The sequence below is a fragment of the Littorina saxatilis genome, linkage group LG6, assembly GCF_037325665.1.
Source record: "Littorina saxatilis isolate snail1 linkage group LG6, US_GU_Lsax_2.0, whole genome shotgun sequence".
Taxonomy (NCBI): Eukaryota; Metazoa; Mollusca; class Gastropoda; order Littorinimorpha; family Littorinidae; genus Littorina; species Littorina saxatilis.
The window spans coordinates 18,203,476-18,229,118 of NC_090250.1; the positions used below are offsets into that span (position 1 = coordinate 18,203,476).

The 25,643-nt window shown below is 42.5% G+C and overlaps 1 protein-coding gene across 4 annotated transcripts; it reads right to left on the minus strand.

The window, feature by feature from the left end:
• Nucleotides 1-1,596: 1,596 nt before the first annotated feature.
• LOC138968668 (hsc70-interacting protein-like) lies at nucleotides 1,597-21,572 on the minus strand. Of its 4 annotated transcripts, none has more exons than XM_070341269.1 (13): nucleotides 21,470-21,572; nucleotides 17,568-17,727; nucleotides 14,544-14,592; nucleotides 13,777-13,867; nucleotides 12,634-12,771; nucleotides 11,592-11,676; nucleotides 11,109-11,219; nucleotides 10,572-10,674; nucleotides 7,515-7,631; nucleotides 5,280-5,337; nucleotides 4,720-4,796; nucleotides 3,303-3,506; nucleotides 1,597-1,805 (listed from the first exon to the last, which is right to left on the minus strand). In XM_070341269.1, exons 2-12 carry the CDS (start codon nucleotides 17,675-17,677, stop codon nucleotides 3,306-3,308), a joined length of 1,140 nt encoding a protein of 379 aa, XP_070197370.1. In that variant the 5' UTR covers nucleotides 17,678-17,727; nucleotides 21,470-21,572; the 3' UTR covers nucleotides 1,597-1,805; nucleotides 3,303-3,305. The 4 variants fall into 4 exon arrangements, with proteins under 4 accessions (XP_070197370.1, XP_070197369.1, XP_070197368.1 ...); XM_070341268.1 differs by having other exon boundaries at nucleotides 3,279-3,506; XM_070341267.1 differs by lacking the exon at nucleotides 21,470-21,572 and adding an exon at nucleotides 20,716-20,868 and having other exon boundaries at nucleotides 3,295-3,506.
• Nucleotides 21,573-25,643: the final 4,071 nt, after the last annotated feature.

Below are 25,643 nucleotides of genomic sequence, written 5' to 3' on the forward strand. Positions count from 1 at the left end.
GCCGCAAAAGAAGCAGAAGTAGTAACAGCGCTAGGCGCCGAAATTGGTACAGCCAACAAAGTGTTACGCTCTTGGTCTGTAACAAGTAAAGTTGCTTTGGAAGAGGAAGACTTAGCCTTAATTTTCCCCTTGGGGTCCGACTTGCCACGGCGCTTGTCTGAATCAGACATGTTGACAACAACACGTGGCAACGCGAAAAAATTTACTGAAACATAAGTCTAAACGACTGGAAAATTCAGTAAACACACGCACTAATGCGTTAACAAAATACTATAGCTAAACTTGCCCCACAAGCAGAGGCACGGAGAGCTACAAACAAAGTCACACGAGCTAGAAAACTAACTCACACAACAAAATGGCGACACGCAAGACACTGACACAAACGTCAACAACACGTGGCAAAGCCAAAAAGATTTACTGAAACGTAAGTCAAAACGACTGAAAACACAGTAAACACACACGCTTACGCGTCAACAAAATACTAAAGCTACACTTGCCCAAACAGAAAGAGGGCACGCAGAGCTACTAGCAAAGTCACACGAGTTAGCTAACTAACTCACACAACAAAATGGCGAAACACGCAAGTCACTGACACACAAGTCCGTAAAAAAACGGACAACGTACAGTAACGAAACAGCGCAAACAACCAACAACAAACGGGAACGAGCTCACCAAACTGTAGGCAAGGCGAGCAGACAAGCTGGGTAACGTGGCCGGCGGGTGTCACTCAAACACACAAGGTCAGCCACAGAGCGTCAAAAAGTGAACCGTCCTCTCCGAGGTGAAAAAGACGTATGATAATAGGCACGTGTTCCTAGAGGAAGTGACGTGGCATACACCCGTATGGGAGGTAACTCCCGGTGTACTGGCCCATTACCAAAGCTACTTTCACTTTCGTTTTGGTGATGGGGTTGCTTCCCTTTAAATTCTTTAGCCGGGTAAGCGTTTTTCAGTGATAAGCATCTCAGGTGACTCAATGCTAATGTGATTCGGAGTAAGAATATGATATTAAATGGCTCTTTCTACCATGAGATATGGTCACTTTTAGTGGTTCACTACCTTATTTTGGTCACATTTTATAAGGGTCAAAGTGACCTTGACCTTGATCATATGTGACCAAATGTGTCTCATGATGAAAACATAACATGTGCCCCACATAATTTTTAAGTTTGAAACAGTTATCTTCCATAGTTCAGGGTCAAGGTCACTTCAAAATATGTATACAATCCAACTTTGAAGAGCTCCTGTGACCTTGACCTTGAAGCAAGGTAAACCAAACTGGTATCAAAAGATGGGGCTTACTTTGCCCTATATATCATATATAGGTGAGGTATTGAATCTCAAAAACTTCAGAGAAAATGGGAAAAATGTGAAAAATAGCTGTTTTTTAGGCAACATTTATGGCCCCTGCGACCTTGACCTTGAAGCAAGGTCAAGATGCTATGTATGTTTTTTGGGGCCTTGTCATCATACACCATCTTGCCAAATTTGGTACTGATAGACTGAATAGTGTCCAAGAAATATCCAACGTTAAAGTTTTCCGGACGGACGGACGGACGGACGGACGACTCGGGTGAGTACATAGACTCACTTTTGCTTCGCATGTGAGTCAAAAATGTTTCTGCATACAGTTCAACATCTTTTGTTTTAAGTCCATTCTATTGGGTTTTGGTGTGCACTCTCACAAGTGTGAAATCAATTACACCCCTTAACATAGTGAAATAAGTTTGCATGAAAAATAAAAAAAATTGCGTTTTTTGATTCCCCTTTTTCAGCCAGACTTTCTTTGGAAAACCACTAGGTATCTGAAAACAAAAAGAAATGCACACATGAAACCTTGCAATTTTTTTTCTATTAAAACTTTGAAAGATAAAGGGAGGAAGAAAGGGAAGGGGAGAAAGAAAGTGAGTAGTAATTGTGTGTGTGTGTGTGCGCGTGCGTGTGCATGCGTGTGTGTGTGCATGCATCTTGCAGACAGACTGCACTGGCCAAAAGATTGACCAACACACTCACATCTGATAAACAAAGGGATGGAAGCGCTCTAAATGCACACGACATGTGTAAGAGAGTACCGGTAAGTGAGAGTTATTCAAAACAAGTCTCCTGTCACCTTAGAGAATAACAAGCATTGAAACGAACAAGCGACTTTCATCCTCGCACTCACAGAAACCAGGAGGATAGCGTTCAAGGTCAACAGCAAGCAGACTGACCGACTGACAGACCAACACACTCACAACCATCTCAAGCTGGATCCCAGGGGATGAGGCCTACAATCAACACACTGACGCAGACCAAACAACTGACTGGGGGGGGGGGGGGGGGGGGGGGGGGGGGGGGGGGGTAGCGGTGCAGGACCTACACACAGCACAAACATTGACACACAAGACTTGACACACAGCAGACATGGGATTCCGAAAAAGTGATAATTAAGGAAAAAGAAGGTGGGGGTCTGGGGGCGGCAGAAGGCCCCCAGTAGGGTCCAGGGGCAACGCCCCTGGTCGGGGTCTGGGGGCTTCGCCCCCAGAAGCTGAAGGTTTTTAGTGTTTTAGACACACAAAAATGGCCCTGAAATGTATATTTCAGCTTAATCATAGAGCTTCTATATCAATGGCAATAACAACAATTCAAACAGCAGGGAAACATATGACAGAAAATTGATTTTTTTTTTTTTAACCTCACCTTGAATTAAAGCAGAACTGTTTTTCATGAGTAGAAAATAGTTTGTCAGAGTCCACGGCAAGTTGATTTTAGCAAAAGCATCGCCAACTTTCACGTCTTTTGTCTTCTGGCCTTTCTCGTCTTTCCAGCTCAATGATACAACTTCATCGAGCCAGTCGAATCTCCAGAGATTTCTCTTGTACTTCTGCTGGTGAATTTCCTGGGCTAGAACGGTTTCGTCTCGCTTTAGCTTTCTCATCATTTTGGCAGGTGGCTCGAAGCGATGTAAAAATGGCGCCGAATCATTCTCATACGGTATGCTTATACTGAATCCCCGATAGCTACGTTGAAACGGTGACTGTAGGAGACAAAGAGCGCGTTCCCATACGGATCGACCAGCAACAGTCTGACCGTTTTAGGAACCAACCGTTCAAGAATAGTATGGAATGGAGCGTCGCGATCAGCGGACCGGCCAAAAAACTTGGGTCTATACCTACATATACCCCCAAATTTTCTCAGCGGATTTGCACGAATCTCAAGAATGATCCCTGGAGCCTAAAAATTTACGGAATTCCGTAAATTTATGGAAGAATCCCATGTCTGACACAGACAAAACAAACCTCCCAACAGACTCACAGACACACATCTCAGCTGAATCCTGGGGGGTTAGCGGTGAAGGCGTCACCAGTGTCACCAGAGTCAGGCGCCTCACCAGCCCCTGTGGAGCCAGTCCCGAACTTGGCGGCCAGTTTGTTGATCACTTGCTGCACGCGCGGGTTGTTCTGGTACTTGGAGATGTTGGCCGGGTTGGTGGCCACGTCCTGAAACGCTGCCGACACCTCAGGGTCCTGACACGAGATTAACATCATTTTGTCATGTTCAGATGATATTGAGTTACAGTGGAACCCCCTTTTAAGACCTCCACAAATCTGAGAAAATTGATCAGGTCTTGAAAAGGAGAGAGTCTTAAATTGAAGGTAAATTTACAGAGGTAATGAACAGAAAGTCTGAGAAAACGGGGTCTTAAAATAGAGGGGTTCTTAAAGTGGAAGGGGGTGGTGGTCTTGAAGGGGGGTTCCACTGTATTATTGTACTGTACTGTCATTTACTGTATTGTATTGTATTGTATTGTACTGTATTGTATTGTATTGTACTGTAATTTATTGTATAAGGTAAGAAAAGTGAGCCAGGAGGGGGGTTTAGTTGAGGTCATGTGAGATGAGGTCAGGTAGGGATCCAGAAGTTGTCAGTATTTTATGGGGAGTGATTCTGCAAATACCAGAAATGAAAACTCCACACAATAGGCCCTTCCGGTGTATTGTTCCAAGTCAAAGGAAGTATACTGAACGGAAATATCTTTTCTTCCGAATGTGCCCAAGATCAAAGCCAGTGCAATCGAATAGGTGGTGTTACCCTCAGGTCAATGACTAACATGTTCTGCTGAGACCAGCTACCTGCCCTATTTTACAAACACTGACCTTCTGACCCCAGGTCAAATATTCAACTAAGAAACCGAAGCCGTTGGTGTCTGCGAGGACACTTTGCCAAGGTCATAGTAGCAGAAACATGCAGATCACTAGAGAGGGAGTGTCGTGTTCTTTGTGTAGCGATGTGGGTACATGTGTACTCTTCTTTAGCCATACACAAGGCGATACTGCTCATTAGGGTGCAGGAAAAACATTGCACCTTATAGTCCAGAAAGTACGCTACGTCTTTGTGCGTAAGTGGGAAGGTATTTAGTTGAGACTGAGCAGGAGAATTTCTTTTGCCATCTTACGTCTTTGTGACTACGTGGGTACAGCCAGGTATTTATTCCTGCTTGCAAGCTGTACACGCTATAATGTCTGCACACTGTAATCTCCATACACCCTAATTTCTATAGTAATAAACTTATCTCCACACACCCTAATTTCTATAGTAATACACTGTAATCTCCTTACATCATAATTTCTAATTTCTATAGTAATAAACTAAAATCTCCATACACTATCTCAACACATTCAGACAGATACAACTTGCAGAAAGCATTAGGCTGCAAGGGACAGCACTCAATCTCCTCACCTGCAGAGCCATCAAGAGTTCTGGGTCCTGAAGCAAGGTGGTCATGTCGGGCATTCCCGGCATCCCGCCCATGGAACCTGACACAGCCATCACAGAGTTTTCATCATTACCACCATTCACACAGTAACACTAGACGATGGACCAATCTCGTGCAGGATTATACATACTACATAATGTCTTCATCAATACAAGCATTAACACAATAACACAACAGGCAAGATGTACCATGTTCTTAAAACCATCCGAACCTTTTTATTTTATTTTTACTTTTTTTTACCCTCCTAAGAAAAAGAAAACAACTGCATTTGAAGACTGCAGAACGGAGGCAATCCTTGCACGACACCTAAGGGAGACAACTTACACAGGTACTTGCCAATGAAAAACCGCATGAAAAACATCACTGAACTACATTACAACCACCCCAAAGGATCCCTGACAAAAAAATTTCTTATTAACCTTTCCATAGCGACCAACTGTCTATAATGACCTGTCGCTTGAGTGTTGATGTTATAGACAGGTTGGACTGTAAGTGTAATAGTAAAAGAAAATGGAGCATTTACCTGGGAAGGCTCCTGGGAATCCTGGAAATCCTCCTGAAGGTTCATCCTCCCCGTGCTCCTGTCAACAGTTGTACCATTATCTTTAACATGTTTCAGTCACTGTCAACAGTTGTCCCATATCTTTAACATGTTTTGGTCATCTTTCTAACACAGGTGTCATTTTGCTGTTGTTGTTGTTGTTGGTCTTTCTATTGAATGTTTCTTTTTTCTGTTGTTTTGTTTGTGTTTTTGTTGTAGTTCTGTCTGTTTGTGATTTTGTTGTAGTTCTGTCTGTCTGTGATTTTGTTGTAGTTCTGTCTGTCTGTGATTTTGTTGTAGTTCTGTCTGTCTGTGATTTTGTTGTAGTTCTGTCTGTTTGTGATTTTGTTGTAGTTCTGTCTGTCTGTGATTTTGTTGTAGTTCTGTCTGTCTGTGATTTTGTTGTAGTTCTGTCTGTCTGTGATTTTGTTGTAGTTCTGTCTGTCTGTGATTTTGTTGTAGTTCTGTCTGTCTGTGATTTTGTTGTAGTTCTGTCTGTTTGTGATTTTGTTGTAGTTCTGTCTGTTTGTGATTTTGTTGTAGTTCTGTCTGTCTGTGATTTTGTTGTAGTTCTGTCTGTCTGTGATTTTGTTGCAGTTCTGTCTGTCTGTGATTTTGTTGTAGTTCTGTCTGTTTGTGATTTTGTTGTAGTTCTGTCTGTTTGTGATTTTGTTGTAGTTCTGTCTGTCTGTGATTTTGTTGTAGTTCTGTCTGTCTGTGATTTTGTTGTAGTTCTGTCTGTCTGTGATTTTGTTGTAGTTCTGTCTGTCTGTGATTTTGTTGTAGTTCTGTCTGTCTGTGATTTTGTTGTAGTTCTGTCTGTCTGTGATTTTGTTGTAGTTCTGTCTGTTTGTAATTTTTGTCTTTCTTCTCTGTTTGCTTTTAATTTGTGTGTGTTTATTTATGTATTTATTTTTCACCGCTACACAATGCAAGTTTTGTTGATGTATAAAAACAAAACCAAAGAAGGTTTAGTGAATGGAATACAGTAGAATCCGCTTAATAAGGCCATGTTTAATAAAGCCACCCGCTTTTTGAGGCCAATTTCTGACTGCACGAATTTTTCCTTATGTTTTATGCTTATGCTTTTATTAAATCCACCGGGGTGTTGCAGGTAGCTTTGTTTCCTCCTTGGGGATGAAGCTACCAGGGGAAGGGATTGTGTTGGAGGTGCGGGTAGAGGGGTAGCCCTCCCGGTGCTCCCCCTTGGACCTCCCTAGTCTAGGACCCTGGGTCTTCGCGAGGTGGCCATTGTGGCGTAATCCCTCCGGACTAGCATAACGTTTCCCTATCCCAAGACCGACCGTGCGTGGTCTATGACCACATCCTCTACGAGGTGACCCTATCAACCAGGCAGCGAAAGCCCCTAGGCGAAACACGGCGGATCTAGAGGAGAGAACCTCGATAAAAAATTTGAGCTGCCATGAAGACGGAGCATGTTGGCTGAGGACAGCGGGCAGACCTTCTGTGCCGACACCCATCTACAGGAGAAAACCAGGCATGCACGCATCAAACCCAACATGGCCATACAAACGGATTAAATCCACCCGCTTAATATAGCCACTTTTGTCCTGCACCAAGGTGACCTTATTAAGCGGAGTCTACTGTATTAACACTCACAGGCATGTCAAGCTTAACTTCTTTTCAGTAGAAGGGCTTACAAATAATAATGTGACAATCGAAAGAACATCAACTTAGCTCAAGTTTTTGGGAAGCTCCTCTCCCACCTTTCTTTCTGTCTTTTTTTAAAAAATTTTTTAAGAAACTTCTGTGATTCACACTCTCTGTAGTCTTAGTGTTGTTACACTACTGCAACAATAAGCCACAACTCTGTTACTACCTGTTTCTCTTTATCAATACAATCGCCCATAACAACTCTAGACTGGCGGCGTGGCGGAATGGATAAGACGCCGGCCTCCCATGCGGAAGGTCTCAGGTTCGAATCCCAGTGGGTTAACGGTTGAGTTTTTTTTTTATCTCCCAGGTCAACTCATGAGCAGACCTGCTAGTGCCTTATCCCCCTTCGTGTGTACAGGCAAGCACAAGTGCACACGGCAAATATCCTGTAATCCACGTCAGTTTGGTGGGTTATATATACACAAAAATACCCAGCATGCTTCCCCCGAAAGCGGCGTATGGCTGCCTGAATGGCGGGGTAAAAACGGTCAAACACGTTAAAGAAAGTGAAAGAAAAATGAATAACAACTTTGTTCCTACCCGTTTCTGTCTTTCGTACTCCTCCCTGGCCTTTCGGATCCTGTCCTTTCTCTTCTTGAGATCCAGCTCCTCGCGCTGTCGCTCGTACTTTCGCTTGTGCTCCATAATTTTTTTGGCCTGTCAATATTAATATAATAATAATAATTGTCAGTAAGTACTGGTGTCACATGGCTGATGTGAACCAGTTGATTGGCTAATGGCGATGCGCTTAAATCTGTTAGCGCACTCTTGGAGTGCTCTAACTTTTCCACAGAGTGTATTCTTACGCCCTTTGCCAAAGCGAGACTGTACTCTCATCCTCAGAATTAATTAATGACATGTAGCTTATATTCTCCACTTTACCAAAAAATAACCATAAATTTCCTGCGGCTCAAAGCAGAAGTGTTTTTTAAATGACAGATCGCAGGCACCTGTGCCACAGTGAATCCCACTGATGTAAAAATAGAAGCGGCTGTGTCTCTTCCACAATGGTCTCTTCTCGTTTTGACTTGCAAAGATTCTTCTCATATGCCGTGTTAGTGGCATGTAGCTTATTAACCACATTACCAAATGATGAGTTAGTATAAAATTCCCAGCGGCAAACAGAAAACACAAGTGTTATTCCGATAACGTATCAGCTAGACCAGCATTTGGAAGTCGACTCTGTTATAGTAGACTACACTGAAATACGACTGCATCAGTTCAGTAAATGAATGGTTTCCGAATTATTATTTCAAGGCAACAACAATCGGAATCAAAAACGTGTAGGGTTAAGAACGTTCTTACCATGTATAAAACTTATTACCAGCCTGCCTCATGCGTGCAGACGAGCAATTTTTGTTTTTGAAATGAGACTGCAGTGCAGTGGTTCGATTGCCCTAGCCGCCTAGCAGACGACATAAATCCCGGAGCAAATTAACATGTGGGGCAAATGTGAACAAACAAACGATGGGGATATAATACGTGTAGAGTTCAGAGCATTCTTACCGTTCATATATAGTACCAGACTCCCCGATGAGTGAAAATACAACACAAGAAACATACATTTACTTTGAAAATGTGCTAACCGTGGCCTTGGAGTCAATTCAAGGGGCAACACTCGGCACAGTCAATCTGTCGAAGCTCGATGAAGGTTTCGAATCGCAAATAACTAAGAGCACAGTCCTTTCTCCGAGTTTAATTGAGGTCTGTATGAAAGATCATCACTTTTTAGCTTAACGCTACACTGTAATTTACCAACAGAAATTAAAACAAGAGTTTGCGTGTGACGAAAGCACGACACACTTGAGACAGCCCACACAAAAGTAGATCTGACACAAACCTGACCACACAGTTACGCCTATCCAAATGCGCGTAGCAAAATGTGCGTTTTGAATCTTCTTTTTTCTCTGGTGATACTGACAATATCGTTATTGAAACAATCCCAGTGCACTAAGGGATTTATAGAGCAAATCTCAAAAATAATTATTGAACTCAGCGCTATGCACTTCGTTCAATAATGAATTTTCTCGATTTGCTCTATAAATCCCTTAGTGCACTGGGATGTCTCAATAACTTAACCTTTGCCGTGCTTCCTGGGTTCACCTGTACCCAGAGACACACTAAAATCATTGTAACTCTGGAACCATTAAAGGTATCGTTTTGAAATTTTAAGTATCGCTCACACACCTAATTTGCTCTCTGTCTGCAAATTTTTAGTGTGTACATGACAAAACATTAAAATTAATTGATTATGTTAATTAACATAAACACTACCGATTGCGCGGGTTCACGCAAACCCATACTTTTAAAGAGTAGTAGTGATTGTAACTATCCCTCTGCCGACGGCGCGGGTTCTGCTACACCCATAATTACCAAAGTGGCGGAACAGTGTCTGTCTGCCTGTTTGTCTCCAAGAGACTGTCTGTCTCTCTGTCTGTCTGTCCGTATCTCTCTGTATGTCTGTTGTCAGTTGCTCTGTCTGTCTGTCTGTCTATCTGTCTATCCGTCTATCTGTCTATCCGTCTATCTGTCTATCTGACTGTCTGTCTCTCTCTGTCTGTCTCTCTCTGTCTCTCTCTCTCTGTCTCTCTCTCTCTTTCTTAGTCTCTCTCTCTCTCTTTCTTAGTCTCTCTCTCTCTCTTTCTTAGTCTCTCTCTCTCTCTCTTTCTTAGTCTCTCTCTCTCTCTCTTTCTTAGTCTCTCTCTCTTTCTTAGTCTCTCTCTTTCTTAGTCTCTCCCTCTCTTTCTTAGTCTCTCTCTCTCTTTCTTAGTCTCTCTCTCTCTTTCTTAGTCTCTCTCTCTCTCTTTCTTAGTCTCTCTCTCTCTCTTTCTTAGTCTCTCTCTCTTTCTTAGTCTCTCTCTCTTTCTTAGTCTCTCTCTCTCTCTTAGTCTCTCTCTCTCTTTCTTAGTCTCTCTCTCTCTCTCTTTCTTAGTCTCTCTCTCTCTTTCTTAGTCTCTCTCTCTCTTTCTTAGTCTCTCTCTCTCTCTTTCTTAGTCTCTCTCTCTCTCTCTTTCTTAGTCTCTCTCTCTCTCTCTTTCTTAGTCTCTCGGTCTCTCTCAGTCTCTCTGTCTCTCAGTCTCTCTCAGTCTCTCCCTCCCCCTCTCCCTCCCCTGCAAGAAGTCGCTGAAGGGAGAAACTCGATGCACCCACTGAAGTAGCGCTGTGGGTTTCCCTGAACCCACCCCGTCGTTAGAGAAATAAACGGTAAAAACCCTCTTTCAAATGTATGGGTTCAGACAAACCCGCATCGTCGGGCGTGTGTAGTCAAAAGCGGCATCCGGCAAAGGTTAAATAATAATGATAATATTAATAATAACAATAGTTATAATGATAGTAAATAAAATTAAAATAATGCATGCATTTTATTTATAAAGCGATGAAATCCTGGGAGACTGCTTAAAGCACTGTACAATCAAGAAAAAAGAGAAGTAGAAACAAAAAATGTTGCAGTGTTTTCCCACACAAACACACACACACAACACACACACACACACACACAACACACACACACATACACAACACAACACACATGTAACAACAATGTAAGCACAAGACAGACAGCAAAATCTGAACATATGCAACAGAGATTCTACTCACATTGGGAGTGACCTCGTGCAGAGCGATATTAGCATCATCGTCGTAGTCCAGTTTGCAGGCCAAGGTCAGATCATGGTAGGCGTCCTCCCAGTGACCCAGCTGCCTGAAACAGCAACACAAGGAGATCAGTACATTGGTACCACTCTCTTTTAAACTTCTGGTGTGACAGGCGCAATGGCCTTGAGGATGAGACGTAGGCCTCCCATGCGGAAGGTCGCGGATTCGAATTCCAGTGGGTTAAGGGTGGAGATTTTTTTTGCGCTACCCATTATAGTTTTTTTCCTGCATGCATGTATTGATGTTTCCAAACCCCGAGACTTTCGCTGTCAACTTGGGTTCTTTATCGTGCGCATGCGTGCACACAGGGGTGTTCGGACACCGAAGAGAGTCTGCACAAAGTTGACTCTGGGAAATAAATCCCTCGCCGATCATGGGGATCTAACCCACGCTGATAACGACAACTGCTTTTGAAGCCAGCGCAGCAACCGACTATGCTATTTCCCCGCCCTAGTTGGCAGATCTGCTTGTGACACCTACTTGTGAGCCTTGCCCCTCCATTTGTAGCCCTGGGCAGAGTCGGGGTTGAGCTCAATGGCCTTGGTGCTGTCATGGATCGCCTTCTTGGGTTTGCCCATCCGCAGGTAACCACTGCAACATTACAGGTAGATTTGAGTGATGAAGAACCCCTTTATCATCACACTTACAGACTGGAACTGAGTCTGTGGAATGATATATGTATATCTTTACAGAAGTTTTTAAAAAGATTGACTGCTAAGGTCTTTCAAACGGTTGTAGAAAGTAAACCTGTTTTGTCTTTGCACTCACACACACACACACACGCACACACACACCGACACACACACAGACACACCAACACCCTCAAGAATAAATCATTGAAAGCACCAATGGCATGCCACGACATAAACAGTGCCACATGATACTGAACACCATCTTCGCCATTGATATGTCATCTACTGTCCAAACCCGCCATGAACTATGGCCGAGAAATGTGCTACTCACCCGGCCCTCTTGGCGTACAGCAGAGCGGACGTGGGGTTGAGTTTGATGGCATCTGTGAAGGCTTGTACTGCATCCTCCATCCTGCCTGTATGGGATCAAACAATTCAATCACAGTCGGTAGCTAAGTCATTACTGATTACAAAATCGGAGTGTCAAATGCTATTTTTTTAGGCATTTGTAGTAGCAGAGCCAAAATATTAAATGAGTTTACTTTCAGCATCAGTCATGAGTCATTGCAAAAATGGATTTTAAATTTTGATGTGATAATGTCAACAACTTTGGCATCCATGGATTGGTTCTTCTGGCCTTGTCCATCATTTTGTCGGACACTTCCCCACACCATTTCTCTCATACACACACTTGCTTACTCCCCCTCACAGCCAACCCCAACCAAACCCCATACTTTCTCTCCCTTATCTATAGCCAAAGCACCCATCATTTCCGTCACTTCCACACACACTCTCTCTCATACACACTTGCTTACTCCCCCTCACAGCTCACCCAAACCCACCTCATTTTCTCTCTTTCCCAAAAGCGTTCCATATCTTCAGCCAGACTTATTTGCTTTGCTCCTCTGGCAGCAACAATCATTCCATCTGTCACCTCCACATACACTCTCTCTCATATACACACATGCTTAACTACAGTCCCCCCCCCCCCCCCCCCCCCCCCCCCCCCCCACTCTTTCAGAACCCATGCAAACCCGACAAGAGTTTATTTTTAAAATCGCAGTGGCAACACGTTGGCCTCCTAATCGGGAGGTCGTGAGTTCGAATCCCGGTCGCTGATGCCTGGTGGGTTAAGGGTGGAGATTTTTCCGATCTCCCAAGTCAACTTATGTGCAGATCTGCTAGTGACTTAACCCCCTTCGTGAGTTCGGTGGGTTATGGAAACATGAAAATACCCAGCATGCCTACTCAACGAAAGCGGAGTGAAGCTGACTATGTTCTCAGAGTATAGTTTGGGGAACCCAAATGGGCAAACGAGCTCACACGTAACCAGAAAAATCTGGAACGCTGAAGAAGAAGAAAATGGTCCTTACCCTCAGCCTGAGCGTCCATGGCCTGGTTCCTCTTGTCGCTGGCCTGGTCGATCATTTCGTCCGTCACCTCTACGTTGACGTCGGCGTACTCCGGCATGTCTTCATCGTCGTCCGTCACCACCCCTGTGTTGTCCAGCTCTGAAGCAAACGACACAGTGACCACAGTCAGAACGCTTTCATCAAAAATGGATGCGACAGAGCAGAGCACTCTGGCACCAGTGCATAAAAGGTTGGATTGGATTTCCCACAAGCATGAATGCTTGATTGGCCGCAGAACTGTCTTTTTCCCAACAAAGAAAATAAAGTAGATAAATAAATAAAGATAACAATTATGATTTTTAGTATTCACATTTCAATATATATATAAATACGGAATATTTTCCACCCATGTCAACCCCTGAACGTCTTAGACCAACAAACAAACAATTGTGTCCTGTGATGAGACACACAAAAAGAGGGTAGGTAGGTCAGTAATTTAAAAAAAAGAAATGTTTGTTTTCTTTAATTCTTTTTTATTTCCCAAGGTACATGGCTTTTCATTGGTTGGAACTCATGCAAGTTGTGTACCCTAGATGTTGGAAACGAGTAGGTTCCGAGAAATTAAAGTTTTATGCCTTCACGGCAAAGCCATTAGGGGCATGTTCCCGGGTTTTAACCCGGCTTTAGATGAGATACACAAGTGTATGCGTGTTTAGGTGGTATCAGCCATCTGCACTTATGGCAGAATGACCGAGGTCTTTTACGTGCCACTGTGGTGACACGGGGGTGGGAGATGGATACCGTCTCTGGGTCTGCACATAAAGTTGACCCGTGTCTGACCCGGCCCGGATTCGAACTAGTGACCTTTCGATCACAAGTCCAGTGCTCTACCACCTAAGCTACCCGGGCCCCCCACGAGTAGGTTCCCCTTTCTGTGTTCTACAAATCGCGTTTTGTTGTCTTTTTTCTTTACAGAAAACAAGATTAGGGTCGTCAGGAGAAAAAATAGGTTAGGTCAAGTTACCATCACAACCACAAAATCTTTTTTTTATATATATATAGAAAACAAGTTTGTGGTTGGCAGGAAAATAAATAGGTTAGGTCAAGTAACCATAAAAAAAAAACATTTTTTTTTTTTTTAATTTTCAGGCCTAAGCTGCTCACCAATGTCGCTTTCAACGATTTCTTCTTCTTCCTCCTCCTCCTCCTCTTCTGCAGCTGGCTCAGGGGCCTTGGCTTCAGCTTTGGGTTGGCTCTGAGAAACACACACGTGACTGTTAGTGTTACAGCTGCATGGCATTCAGCATAAGTACACGTACAATTCAACTGTTGGTTCATTTAACTGCTTTTCAACACTCGTGGACAAGTTCAAAGCAACAGTACCTGCACACACTCCACGACACACAATCAGCCAATACATACAAGGGAGCTTACCATAGAGCTAAGAAACTGTTACATCATTGTATTCACCAATAGACGAATTTTAGAAACAACTCTGTCGGGTTTGTATGGGTTGTGAAAGAGTGAGTGCCCTTGCTTTTGCGCGGACAAATATTGACATGTACTTGCTGTACACAGTTTGAGACACACCCTCTCGCTAGTAACTGGCATGTAATGTCACGTGGGAAGTTTTCCTAGTTTTCCCATGCGACATTCTTTCCCATGTGACATTACAATTTACAGGCCAGTCACTAGCGATGGGGTGTACGTGTCTCAATCACAAGTACAGGAAGCACATGTTTATATTAGTCCGAGCAAAAGCAAGGGTACTCACTCTGCAGGAACTCTCGTGTAACATTTCATGAAAATTGGTCCAGTAGTTTTCTCGGAACCGCACCACACACACACACATACAACACCAACCTTGCCTTGATTCGGTCTATGTTAAAACTATTAGTCAAACTTGACTAAATGTACAAAGGGGTAAATACCTTGGGCTCTTGTTTCTTTGGCTTGGGCGTTGGAATGGTGGCACCCATCCTGAAAGCAACCAGTTAACAGTTCAAACAACGACGATGCACCTACATTTCACTTCCATAACATCACTTATCTTCATCAATGTTTTAACATTCACATCTATTAGTATTACATTTCAAAGACACTCTCTGAGGACCTGATTTCTTGGGTTTTGGGCTGTCTTAAAAGAAAAGGAAGTTAAAGTGGGTTTTTGTTTGAGTTTTTTTTTTACCCGATTAACACTTTCTACCCCACCTATTTTGACAAAGGTTTGTTTTTTTAGCCGAGACCAGCTGTGCTGCAGCAGGTCTCTCAGAATTGTAGGCACCGTGTAGAAACTGTGTATCAACATGCTGGAATGCAGGCGTTAGATGGACGATACAGGAAGCAACTGAAGCTAACAGTCTGAGCGGATATATCCGAGCAGACATATCCGTAAATGGTCAGATAGTCATATGAGTGGGTACGGATATATCCGTACCTGGGAGACAATGAGTTAAAAGAAAAGAAAAGTAAAATGGGTTTTTGTGTGAGTTTTTTTTTAAACCGATTAACCTGCAGACTAATACAGTGGTACCTGTGATGTAAGGACGCCCTCGGAACCAGCCAAGTATGTCCCTTCTTCACAGGAGGCCTGTCACAACAGACGCTGTTCTCTGGAGAGAGGAGCCCCCTTTTTGTAAAGACCTCTATTCGCAGGTACTACTGTACTCAACTCACATTTTAAATCTTAATCCAAAGACTTCAATGTACGTACACCACAGCAGACTATACAGTGGACTATGGAACTCCCCCCTTTTTTTTTTATTAAGCCTTTCGCTTCCGACCGCGCATTTAAGCGCGGTCGGACCCTCACAGCAGTCGGACGCCCTGTTACTCAGGGGAAACAACCGAGAGTCCGCAGTTGCCTCGTTTTCGATAGCCAAGATGTCTGCCTCCATGTGGGTGCTGTTTTGAGTGAATTCGATTGATTTTGACGGATTTTATTGCGTTTTTCTGGACATCTTTGGTTCGATTCTCTAACATGGCGAATCGGCGCTATACTGTTGAGGAAGCTGTTCGTATTTTGATGGATATTCCCGGCAATGGAGATGAAAGTGAAGATGAAAATGTGGTGGGAGGCGAGGGAGACATTGTTCAAAATGAAAGGGAAATTGAAAGTGACGAAAGTGAGAGTGATAATGATGATTTTGTACAACCATCCACGTCGCGTGGAAGGGGGCGTGGCAGAAGGGGACAAGGCAGGGGTGGGAGGGGTGGGACAGGTAGAAAAGAACCGACACAGTTGATAATTCTCGTCAGGAAGATCCAACATTTCCACGTGAGTATCCTATATACATAGATGTTTCTTTCCTCTACTGTTGTCCTAACAGTTTTTATGCAATCTCAATTCAACACACCCTATTTTTAGAAATATCGTCAAAAATCTCATATTATGGCTAACCTGTTGCAAAACAAAACAAAATGAATAAGGCATATCTCAAAACTAAAATCATTCAACTATGCTGACAAAAGGCCAATAAAAATTTCTACATTAGTTTTGACTGAATATTTTTAATATTTACAAGCATAAAATAGCATTTTGTCTATATTTTCACAAATAAACTGAATAAATTGGATTATCCGCCCCTTGCGTAAAACATTGTCTGCCCCTTTTGAGTAATTTGTGGTATTATTGGAATCTCCAATCATATACCTACACATACATATATGTTTCTTTCCCCTACTGTTATCCTAACAGTTTTTATGCACTCTCAAATCAAAACACTCTTTTTTTACCAATATCCTCAAATAGTTCCGGAAGTCAAGGGGTTAAAGACCCCACAACAGGGATGTCGTTAGGCGTCGGACATCAGACATAGACCGATTAAGAGGCTCAAATGTCCGATTCACATAGCCGCATGGCGGTCAGATGTCCTATTGTTTTGAGCTGGCATTGTCCGATAAGAACTCAATTCCTTCGGACAGCGCGATATTCGTTAATGTTCCTTTCAAGATACACATTTTCAAAAAGCGTCCAAGCACTCTCGCGTACAGGTGCACTGAAGTTGTGCAGTGCGGATCTTGCGTTTGTGTGACACCCGTCTGCAGCACATTAAAGTTCGGAGTATGGAAGACAACTCTAACTGACCAAGTCTTGCGTCTGCTTTTGCTTTCAGTTTGAGACATTTTGACGAAGTGCACTGAGTTATGCCACCGAAAACTAAAACTAAAGCCTGCCAAAGTTCAACAAAAGCTGAACACGTTTGGCTATTCAACGGCATCCTGTGCTACATTAGGGTCAAAAACGGGGGGGAGGGGGGGGGCACAGCGAGCGTCATTCTTGAAAATGAAAAAATTCTGACGTCCTATTGAAATTTCTGAAAGCGGTCAAATGTCCTATTGATGCTGAAGAGCTAGGACATTTGTCCTATGGGTCTGAATTTGAAGCAACATCCCTGCCCTATCTAAGACTCCACCCCTTTAAAGACCTTGATTTTTTTCAGGTTTTGGTTCATAACCTGTGTAAATTTACGCCCATTTTAAGACTCCCTCCTCTGGAAGACCCGATTTTGTAAGATGTTCAAAGGTCTTCTTCTTCTTCTTCGTTCATGAGCTGAAACTCCCAAGTTCACTCGTTCATGAGTGGGTTTTTACGTGTCTGAATGTTTTTACCCCGCCATTCAGGCAGCACACGCCGATTTCGGGGGAAGCAAGCTGGGTATTTTCGTGTTTCTATAACCCACCGAACTCGGACATGGATTACACGATCTTTTCCGCGCGCACTTGGTCTTGTGCTTGCGTGTACACACGTAGGGGGACAAGGCACTAGCTAGCAGGTCTGCACATAAGTTGACCTGGGAGATCGGAAAAATCTCCATCCTAAACCCACCAGGCGGCCGCGGACGGGATTCGAACTCACAACCTTCCGATTAAGAGGCCGACGTCTTACCACCCCGCCACAGCGCCCGTCAATTTTTTGAAGGTCTTAAATGGGGTGGTTCCACTGTAGTACTTACGACATGAGGTACTGCCTGTAAAAGGCAAGCTCTGGTAAGTGCAGCATTTCAGGGTCAGCCTGACACAGCTGAACAAAGGTCTTCAGCAAGGTAAGCTGAGCTTGATCCATCTTCAAGGTTTGGCGTCCTCCAATTCACTGCAGATCCTTTTGTTACAGATCTGCAAATACAGTATTGGCGTTAACCGGTAATTACCAGTAGAAACGAGAAAATACCGGAAAAAATTGGCTGCCGGTATGACCTACCGTTTGATTTTTAGAACTACCGTTTTTTTTCGCTGGTAAAACAATAAAACCAGTACTCTGTGTTGGACTCTTACTGGTTCCAATAACCAGCCTACTGTTTTTTCCTGGACTGTTCATTGTTTGCATCATAAAATGTGGGTACCGGTTTGAAAAAATAATAGCGCCATCACTGAAATATCAAAAGAAAGTATTTGATGAGTCAATGGGATGAGAGACATTGTGATTGAACAAAACTAAAAAGGAGCAAATGGATCATCACTCACTGACTCAGAGATTTCATCTATCATGACCATCACTCCTTAACACTTGACTAGCTGATTACAAATAAAAAACGCTCGCGCTGGACCTGAGTACTCTTCAGACTGGCTTGCTCAATAAATATAAATGTTTGGAATGTCTGTGGTGTGAATGTTGGTTTCTGACCAGAAATGCAGATCTATCTCTGGCCGATTCATAGATTCAACCTACAAACTGCGACCTCATCTGTGATCAGATGGCCAAGTAATGCGTGAAATCTTTTATTCTAAAGCCTTCTTGCTCGTTTCGACAAGCATTAACTTTTTCGCGACGCGCCGCCCGAATACAAGCGTTCACTGATCATGCCGTTGTCAGCACGCCGCCAGAATCCGTGCGTAAGGTGCGTGAGTCGCTTCGCCTCACACCGCCTTAATAGTAGCGTTGGAAGTGGAAAATACCACGCTGGGGATTTTCCATACGAAAACCCACGTCATAGGTTCAGAGGTCGGCTGCATTACCATACGCGACAAATAACTCCCAGAACAGTTGATTTCATTGGTTAGTTTGGATACTACAGGTCATTGACGGGACCAACCCATGCCTTAGTTTCATATTTAGGATTCCAAAATGTCGCGAGTTGTCAGTGTTGTTGCGAAGCGAAGCGGCGTGCAGAAGGAAGGTAGTGACTGTGTGTGCATGAAACAGTGGTGTTGTGATAGATGGATAAGTGAGTGATGAGGGTGAATGAGTTAGCCAAATCAAGAGCTCGAGGTGTCAATGCTACTTTGGCCAAAACCCAATGCAAGCGGACGGACGCGATTCTGGTGCCGGGAATGTTCTGTGGCCACATGGCTGTGGCGCTTTGTGTTGAGCCGTGCTTCGAAGTGTGGCACACAAAGAAGGATGTTCTCCGTGCATAAACCGAGTTCTAAACAAGTCATTTATACAAAAACTGTAAATACTGTGACAGCAAGTGTTTCTTTTCTTCTATGGATAAAACCCAACGCAATGGGACTCGATTCTGGTGCCTGGAATGTGGTGTGGCGTTTTGCGTTGAGCTGTGCTCTGTGGCACTGTAAATACTGTGACAGCAAGTGTTTCTTTTCTTCTACATGGATATATTCATCATAGTCATCACCCAGTCATCTCATTGTATCATTCAGGTTAGTAAATTCTTTTTTGAGTATTCACTAACAACATTTTGTGCATATTTTCAAACATGTCTGTAGTATTTATGTGGTGCCTCTGGACTTTTTTTTATTTAAATTGTTGACATTTTCAATAGCATACCACACAAACACAACAAGCCTTTTGACAAATACAAAGTACATTTCTGAAACAATGAAAGATCTTTCTTTAATTGTGTGCAAAAAGTAAGTCTCCACATGTACTAGTTTTTTTACAATATTTTTTTCAAAATACAATATTTTTTTCAAAATTTTCAAATTTTGGTTGTCAGCAGGCTATTTATTGACATTTTCAATAGCATACCACACAAACACAACAAGCCTTTTGACAAATACAAAGTACATTTCTGAAACAATGAAAAATCTTTCTTTAATTGTGTGCAAAAAGTAAATCCCCACATGTACTAGTTTTTTTACAATATTTTTTTCAAAATACAATATTTTTTTCAAAATGTCCCAATTTTGGTTGTCAGCAGGCTATTTATATGCTTTGGCGCATGCGTTCTGAGTGTATAGTCATGTCATAGGGTGGACGTGTTGAAAGAGTTAAACGGATGAAATTAACCACATGCAGTTTATTCTTCAGAAAAATGCACACAAAAAATGGGTTGGGTTCGGTGATTTGTACATAAACGTCTTCCTCGCGATAGATTCGCTTATTATTTTGTTTTATGAAGCCGTCATCAACACGAACACAATGATTGCAGAAGCAAACTCTGTACCTACACGACCGAGACACAAGACTGATTATTTCACAGCCGCAATGTGAATAGAGAACAAAGACGTTTTGGGTAAGCTTACTCACGTCAGGTCTTCACTGACAAGCTAGGAACAGACGGAAAATTCCGAACAAAAGTAAATGACGTCAAAGTCTCTTTCGCTTTGCGTGTAACTTTGTCATGACGTATTTTTGTGTGACGCGTTCGGCTGTTCTATTAGCTCAATGGCTGCGTGTTGCCCCGCCGGTGTGAACTCCTCCTACGGCCAAGTCGTTTTTGTGGTTTATTTCGCATTTAGGTCCCAGGTAACATTATGAAGTTTTAATACGATCAATCGGACCTATTATCAAGTTAGTGTATCAACTTTTGAACGAACTGCGCCCAGTAGTTTCCCAGCAATAAGCTGTTAAGTGGAGAAAGACACACAGACACACACACACACACAGACACACGATTAAAGTCTGCTGAGCCCTAGTACTAGCGTACTCGGGGATAAATCTTTCTCAATAGATGAATGAGTTTGTATGTGTTGTGGGAGAGTGACCTTTTCTTGCAAAATCTCTGCCAAACATTGGAGGGGCCATGCAATCACTAGCGATGGCAGTGTTGGAAACACGTACGTGTATACATGTATGCATGCTCCCGACCACATGTTTCTTCACACACACCCCTCGCTAGTGATTGGCCCCTCCAATGTTTGGTATAGGTTTTGCAAGAAAAGGTCACTCTTCCACAACACATACAAACCCAACTGACTTACAGAGTTATTTCCAAAAATCGTCTAATCCAGGTTTCCCAATTGCTTCGTTTCCGGCCGATTGATGTGGAGCACGTGATGCGCACAAAAAATATTGGCGGTCTAGAAGTGTCGTCTGCGCAATGATCGCGGCGGCTTTCTTGACCGCCAAGGACGACCACGCACGTTGAGAGACGTCATTCGTTAGACCTCAATAGTAATAGAAATAGAATACTTGATTTTTCAACTGCTCTCCAGCACTACCAACCCTTTCTTACAAAAATATTTTTGGTTCTGTTTTACAATATTCATTTCAGCCCACCAATAATCTTCGTAAAAGAAATAGATGCAGATATTTTGGTGAGGGTACATCACATTTTACATTTACAAATTACAGTCCTTGGTCTATTTCCTGCTGTAATAAACCAACCAAACCGACTGAGAGTTGGAACAAGAAAATGTATCGTGGGTGTGTTCAGGCAAAATAAAGACAGTGCTGTTGAGAACCATCACCTTCAACACATCGGCCCATTTTTGTTCTGATGTCAACTGACTGTCAGTGTCAATTTCAAATCATGCATGAACTGGATCTGCGAATCCAGTTAAAATTATCTGCACCGTCACAAGAACAACCGAAAGACGGACACCTACTTCTTCCCTTAAATGCGTGCTAAAAACAACGTTAAACGCATTCCATAGGTAATATGCGCAAGTAAAACGAATAAAACATCTGTTGAGTATACTAAAAAGGTATGTTGGAAACAAACTGGCAGCTTACAAACTCAGTAATCGATTTTCGGCTGTCCTACTTCAATTTTCCAGCAAATTCGTTGCAAAGCGTGTGTAGTAACCTTGACCTTGTTATTACAAGTTTTGTAAAAATAAGAAGCAGCAATGATGAAAAGGAAATTCAGCGTTAGATGTAAGATATTTTATTTGAGAACAATATAGATATAGTTTTGTGCTTTTTGTCTAATTATTCCCTAAATTGTTCTTTTATTTACTCTTACTCCTTGTCTCTCTTTTATTTTAATGCCGGTGAACTTTTTGTTTGATATGGGTAAGCCGAGACTGTTCGTTCCAAATGGTTCCAGAATTGGTATTCGGTTTTAGGAAACATTCTGCCAGTGGCCTTTCTTCTTTAAGATTTTTTGGTTGTTTGCTTAACGCCCAGCCGACCAAACAAACAATCTTAAGATTATAGTGTGGAGAAATACTGTGCTCAAATCTTCTTCGTGTATTGTAGTCGTGTATTGTAGAGAACAAATGACATTTATGTCTAATAAAGTTCAAGAAAAATAGATTTGTGAGACTGGTTAATCACATCATTTTACATTTTGAACACACACACACGTCAGACAAACAAAGACACACACAGACACACAACTACAGATCATATTATTTTGTATGTTTAAGTATAATTGTAAGCAAAAGTATTTGAGGATTCTTGGGTGCAACTTTTGAGTTCAAACCTATGTCAGCTTATAATTGTGCCACAGTCGCACGGGATCTGTTCGGCTATTTTTCATGTATCACTTTACGGCAGATAACTTAAAACACCATTCAGTATTATTATTTTTTGCATCAAATTGAAAATATATCTTAGACTGTTTGCAATAAATTTTAAAAAAATCATAGATTCAGCCTTAAAAAAAGTGGAAAAAAGTATTTGTTCAAAGGAGATACATACTTTGAAGCTATTTTGTTTAAACAGTAAAACTGCATAGTGATAACCTCCAAAAGAAATAAGGCATATTATTCTCTTCACACGTTGTCTACCCAATTTTCTTGAATACATTGCGTTGAAGTGGAAATTTGTTTCCTCAGAATTGTTCACAAATAAATATCAAGGGAGGCAGTTATTATGATAAAAGAAGAAAAACTGTACATATTCAATGAAATATATCTTGAAATTAGGACTGACATGAACCAGACTATAATTATCTCCTTTTTTAAAAGACTTTTCAGTACAACCTGTGTTCTTTTTAAAAATCGAAAGTCACAGTTCAAGTGTCACTGACGTCAGTGCCCGGGTAGCCCCAATTAAAGGCACAGTACGCCTCCCATAAACCATCACAGATACTGTCAGGCTTTTACACACAGTACAAACACACTTTCGTTTAAACACTCACCGCTTGAGAACATCCTAGGTGCCCTACGCAAAGAGCGAGCAATTTTCAAAGAATCAACTTGAATTTTGCGGATTGTGATCAGACAACTGATCCGGCGGCGGTGCTTTCAAGTTTTTTGCGCTAGACCTTACTTTTAAAATCTAAATAATAAATTGACAGCTTGTTTCACAAACATTCTTAAATCATAAAAGAATTCTTTTTTCATCAAGACAAGATCAGAACAATACGAAGTTTTGAAAGTTTAAAAAATGATAGCCCGGAAGCAGGGCCACGCAAGGTCGAGGGCCCCAAAGGGGGGGGGGGGGGGGGGGGTATCATCACGATCACGGGAAGGGAAATTTTAGCTTTCACGATCACAGTTACCGTCTTAATTTTTGTTTTCACGATCACGAACACCAGTGGCAAATCACGGTCACGGTAAAAGTTGCATGTACAGAAAGCACGTGTCAAATTAAACACAACCACACAGTAATTCGCTCCTCTGGATCTATTGTTTTTTCAACACAAAGTGATAACTGTTGCACTTTTTTATTATTTTTTTTTGAATTCTCTTTCATATAAACATATAAATACATATCATGATTTGTAATCAGTAACAAGAATGTTGTTTTCATTGTTTTATTTCTCTCTCTCTCTCTCTCTCTCTCTCTCTCTCTCTCTCTCTCTCTCTCTCTCTCTCTCTCTCTCTCTCTCTCTCAGTCTCTCTCTCTCTCTCTCTCTCTCTCTCTGTCTCTCTCTCCACTCATACACATTCAACTCCCACACCCTCACTCACACACATGAATATTATACTTGCACAATTTCACATTTCCAGAGCTAAATCTTGTAAACCCATTTTCTCAAAAACTATTGGGTGAATTGAAATTAAAGTACATGTATGCGTGATGTGTTCTTTATTTTCAATTTTGCCATACAATTTGAGGTACACCATCGCCTGGTTTCATGGCCTTGAAAAACAAACAGAAATGCTACAGGCCAAACTGATGGTTTTACCTGAAAGAAGCGCGCAGTGCCAGTGGCGAAGCCACGAGCCTGAGACTGCTAAGCAGGCGAGCCAACTAGGGGGGTCCGGGGGCATGCCCCCCCCCCCCCGGATTTTGTTTTCAAAAAACGGTTAAAATCTGTGCAATCTGGTGCATTCTGGGCATCATTTTCAGGGCTGTAATAGTGTTGTGATCTTGTTAAAAATCCCATTTTAGCCTCCCCCCACCACCATTCAACACACCTCCAAACTGGTGAAAACAATACTACTGTGCGCTGGCTTCATTGAGACCGGCGCCCGGTCGCGTTGCGCGATATTCACACGGATCGTTTTTGCGGAAGATTTTCAACTTCACCGAAATAAATTTGACTTTACCGGATTTTGAAAACGGCTTTATCGGATTTCCGGCAATTACCGGAAAAGTAGCCTGCCTGACAAAATCCCCAACCGGAACATGACTTTGATCGTCTTTGACATGAGGATCAAGTCATAGACCCAAACTGGCACGTCTCCCCGCCATTGTTTCTGAATTTAACCCATTGTTGGTATTAAAGTTTACAGGCGCTAAAATAAATCCAAGCTTAATGCAAAGAAGCGACAATTAGAATCTATGCCAAGCGTGTCCACGTTGCTGGGATGAAAAACACATTTCTAGTTTCGGTTTTGGCTACACGCAGACTCGATCTCGAGCCAGTCGAGGTCACACTGAGCGAGTGACAGCCGGACGTGGCAATGTCGACAATGTCAATGATCTCACTCAAACTCAAAGATCTTGAACAAATTTCAAGATCTTTGCGTACATTCAGAACAGTCATAGAGCAACATAGATCAACATACATGTACCTTGATATTTCGTCTTCGGAAAGACCGACCCGTAGCCTGACCTTTCCACCGAGGAAGGCATTCTCGCCGCCTGCTTTGGTCTGGCTTAAATCCACAAAATATAACAGAAGTTCGATGACAGTACCGCTGCACGCCATTTTTGATCTTCGAATTCGAATTTGACTGAATGCACTCAAAACTTTTGTACGAAGCCCTTCCATTGGATGAAGTTTGGCAGACTTTTGCAATTTGCCTTCTGATTGGATCTCTTTTTTTGAGTGCCGATTGGTTCTCTTGAAGGGAAGCAATCGCTGTCAAAATCATATTTCTGAATGTGTTGTTGCTTCCCTTCAATCGGGATTGGCTCCTTGGCGAATAGAGGCTCATAGAGTGATCATAGTACAGCTGTGAAAAATGTACGTTGAAAATAAAATGCTTTGCAATAATGCCCATCACGATCACGAAAACAAATGACGATCACGATCACGAGACTTGATTTTTTTGTCATCACGGATCACGGGCAAAGTCCCATCACTATCACAGAAATGGAAATTTCGGCAATCACGGTCACAGAAAGGTCAAAATGAAACGCCAATCACGATCACGATCTTAAACCCTTTGGGGCCCTCAAGGTCGTAGCGGTTCTCGTAGCCGCAGACCGTCGACGCTGCCTAGCACCAGTTCTGAATCGTCAACCGGCACTGCTCTAGTTTGCAGCCGTTTGTTGCGTTTTAGATTCAGAGGTACACAATAACGTGCAGATACACACCGGTGACACTGTGACGGTTCCCCTACGCTTTGTGTTCGGTGCCCTGACCCTTTGTGTTCGGTTCCCACTCGGTTCCCACACGCCAAAATTCGCGGACAAAACATCCATTTATGGTAGTATTACGCAATGTTGCTCTCTGAGAATGGTCTTGTTAGATCTGTGAGTGTTTACACTACATGCCTAGGTGCTGTTGGATTGAAGGTTTTTGATATTTTAGCCGTTATTAGGTAGAATGCCTTCCACTTTA

Excerpts from the sequence above, each read along its gene's own strand:
- LOC138968668 (XM_070341269.1), bottom strand. The coding sequence starts at position 17,677 with ATGGATCAAGCTCAGCTTACCTTGCTGAAGACCTTTGTTCAGCTGTGT. Across the intron at positions 13,868-14,543 it reads CAAAGAAACAAGAGCCCAAG|AGCCAACCCAAAGCTGAAGC; the intron begins GTATTTACCCCT and ends TGTGTTTCTCAG. Across the intron at positions 11,677-12,633 it reads CATGGACGCTCAGGCTGAGG|GCAGGATGGAGGATGCAGTA; the intron begins GTAAGGACCATT and ends GATCCCATACAG.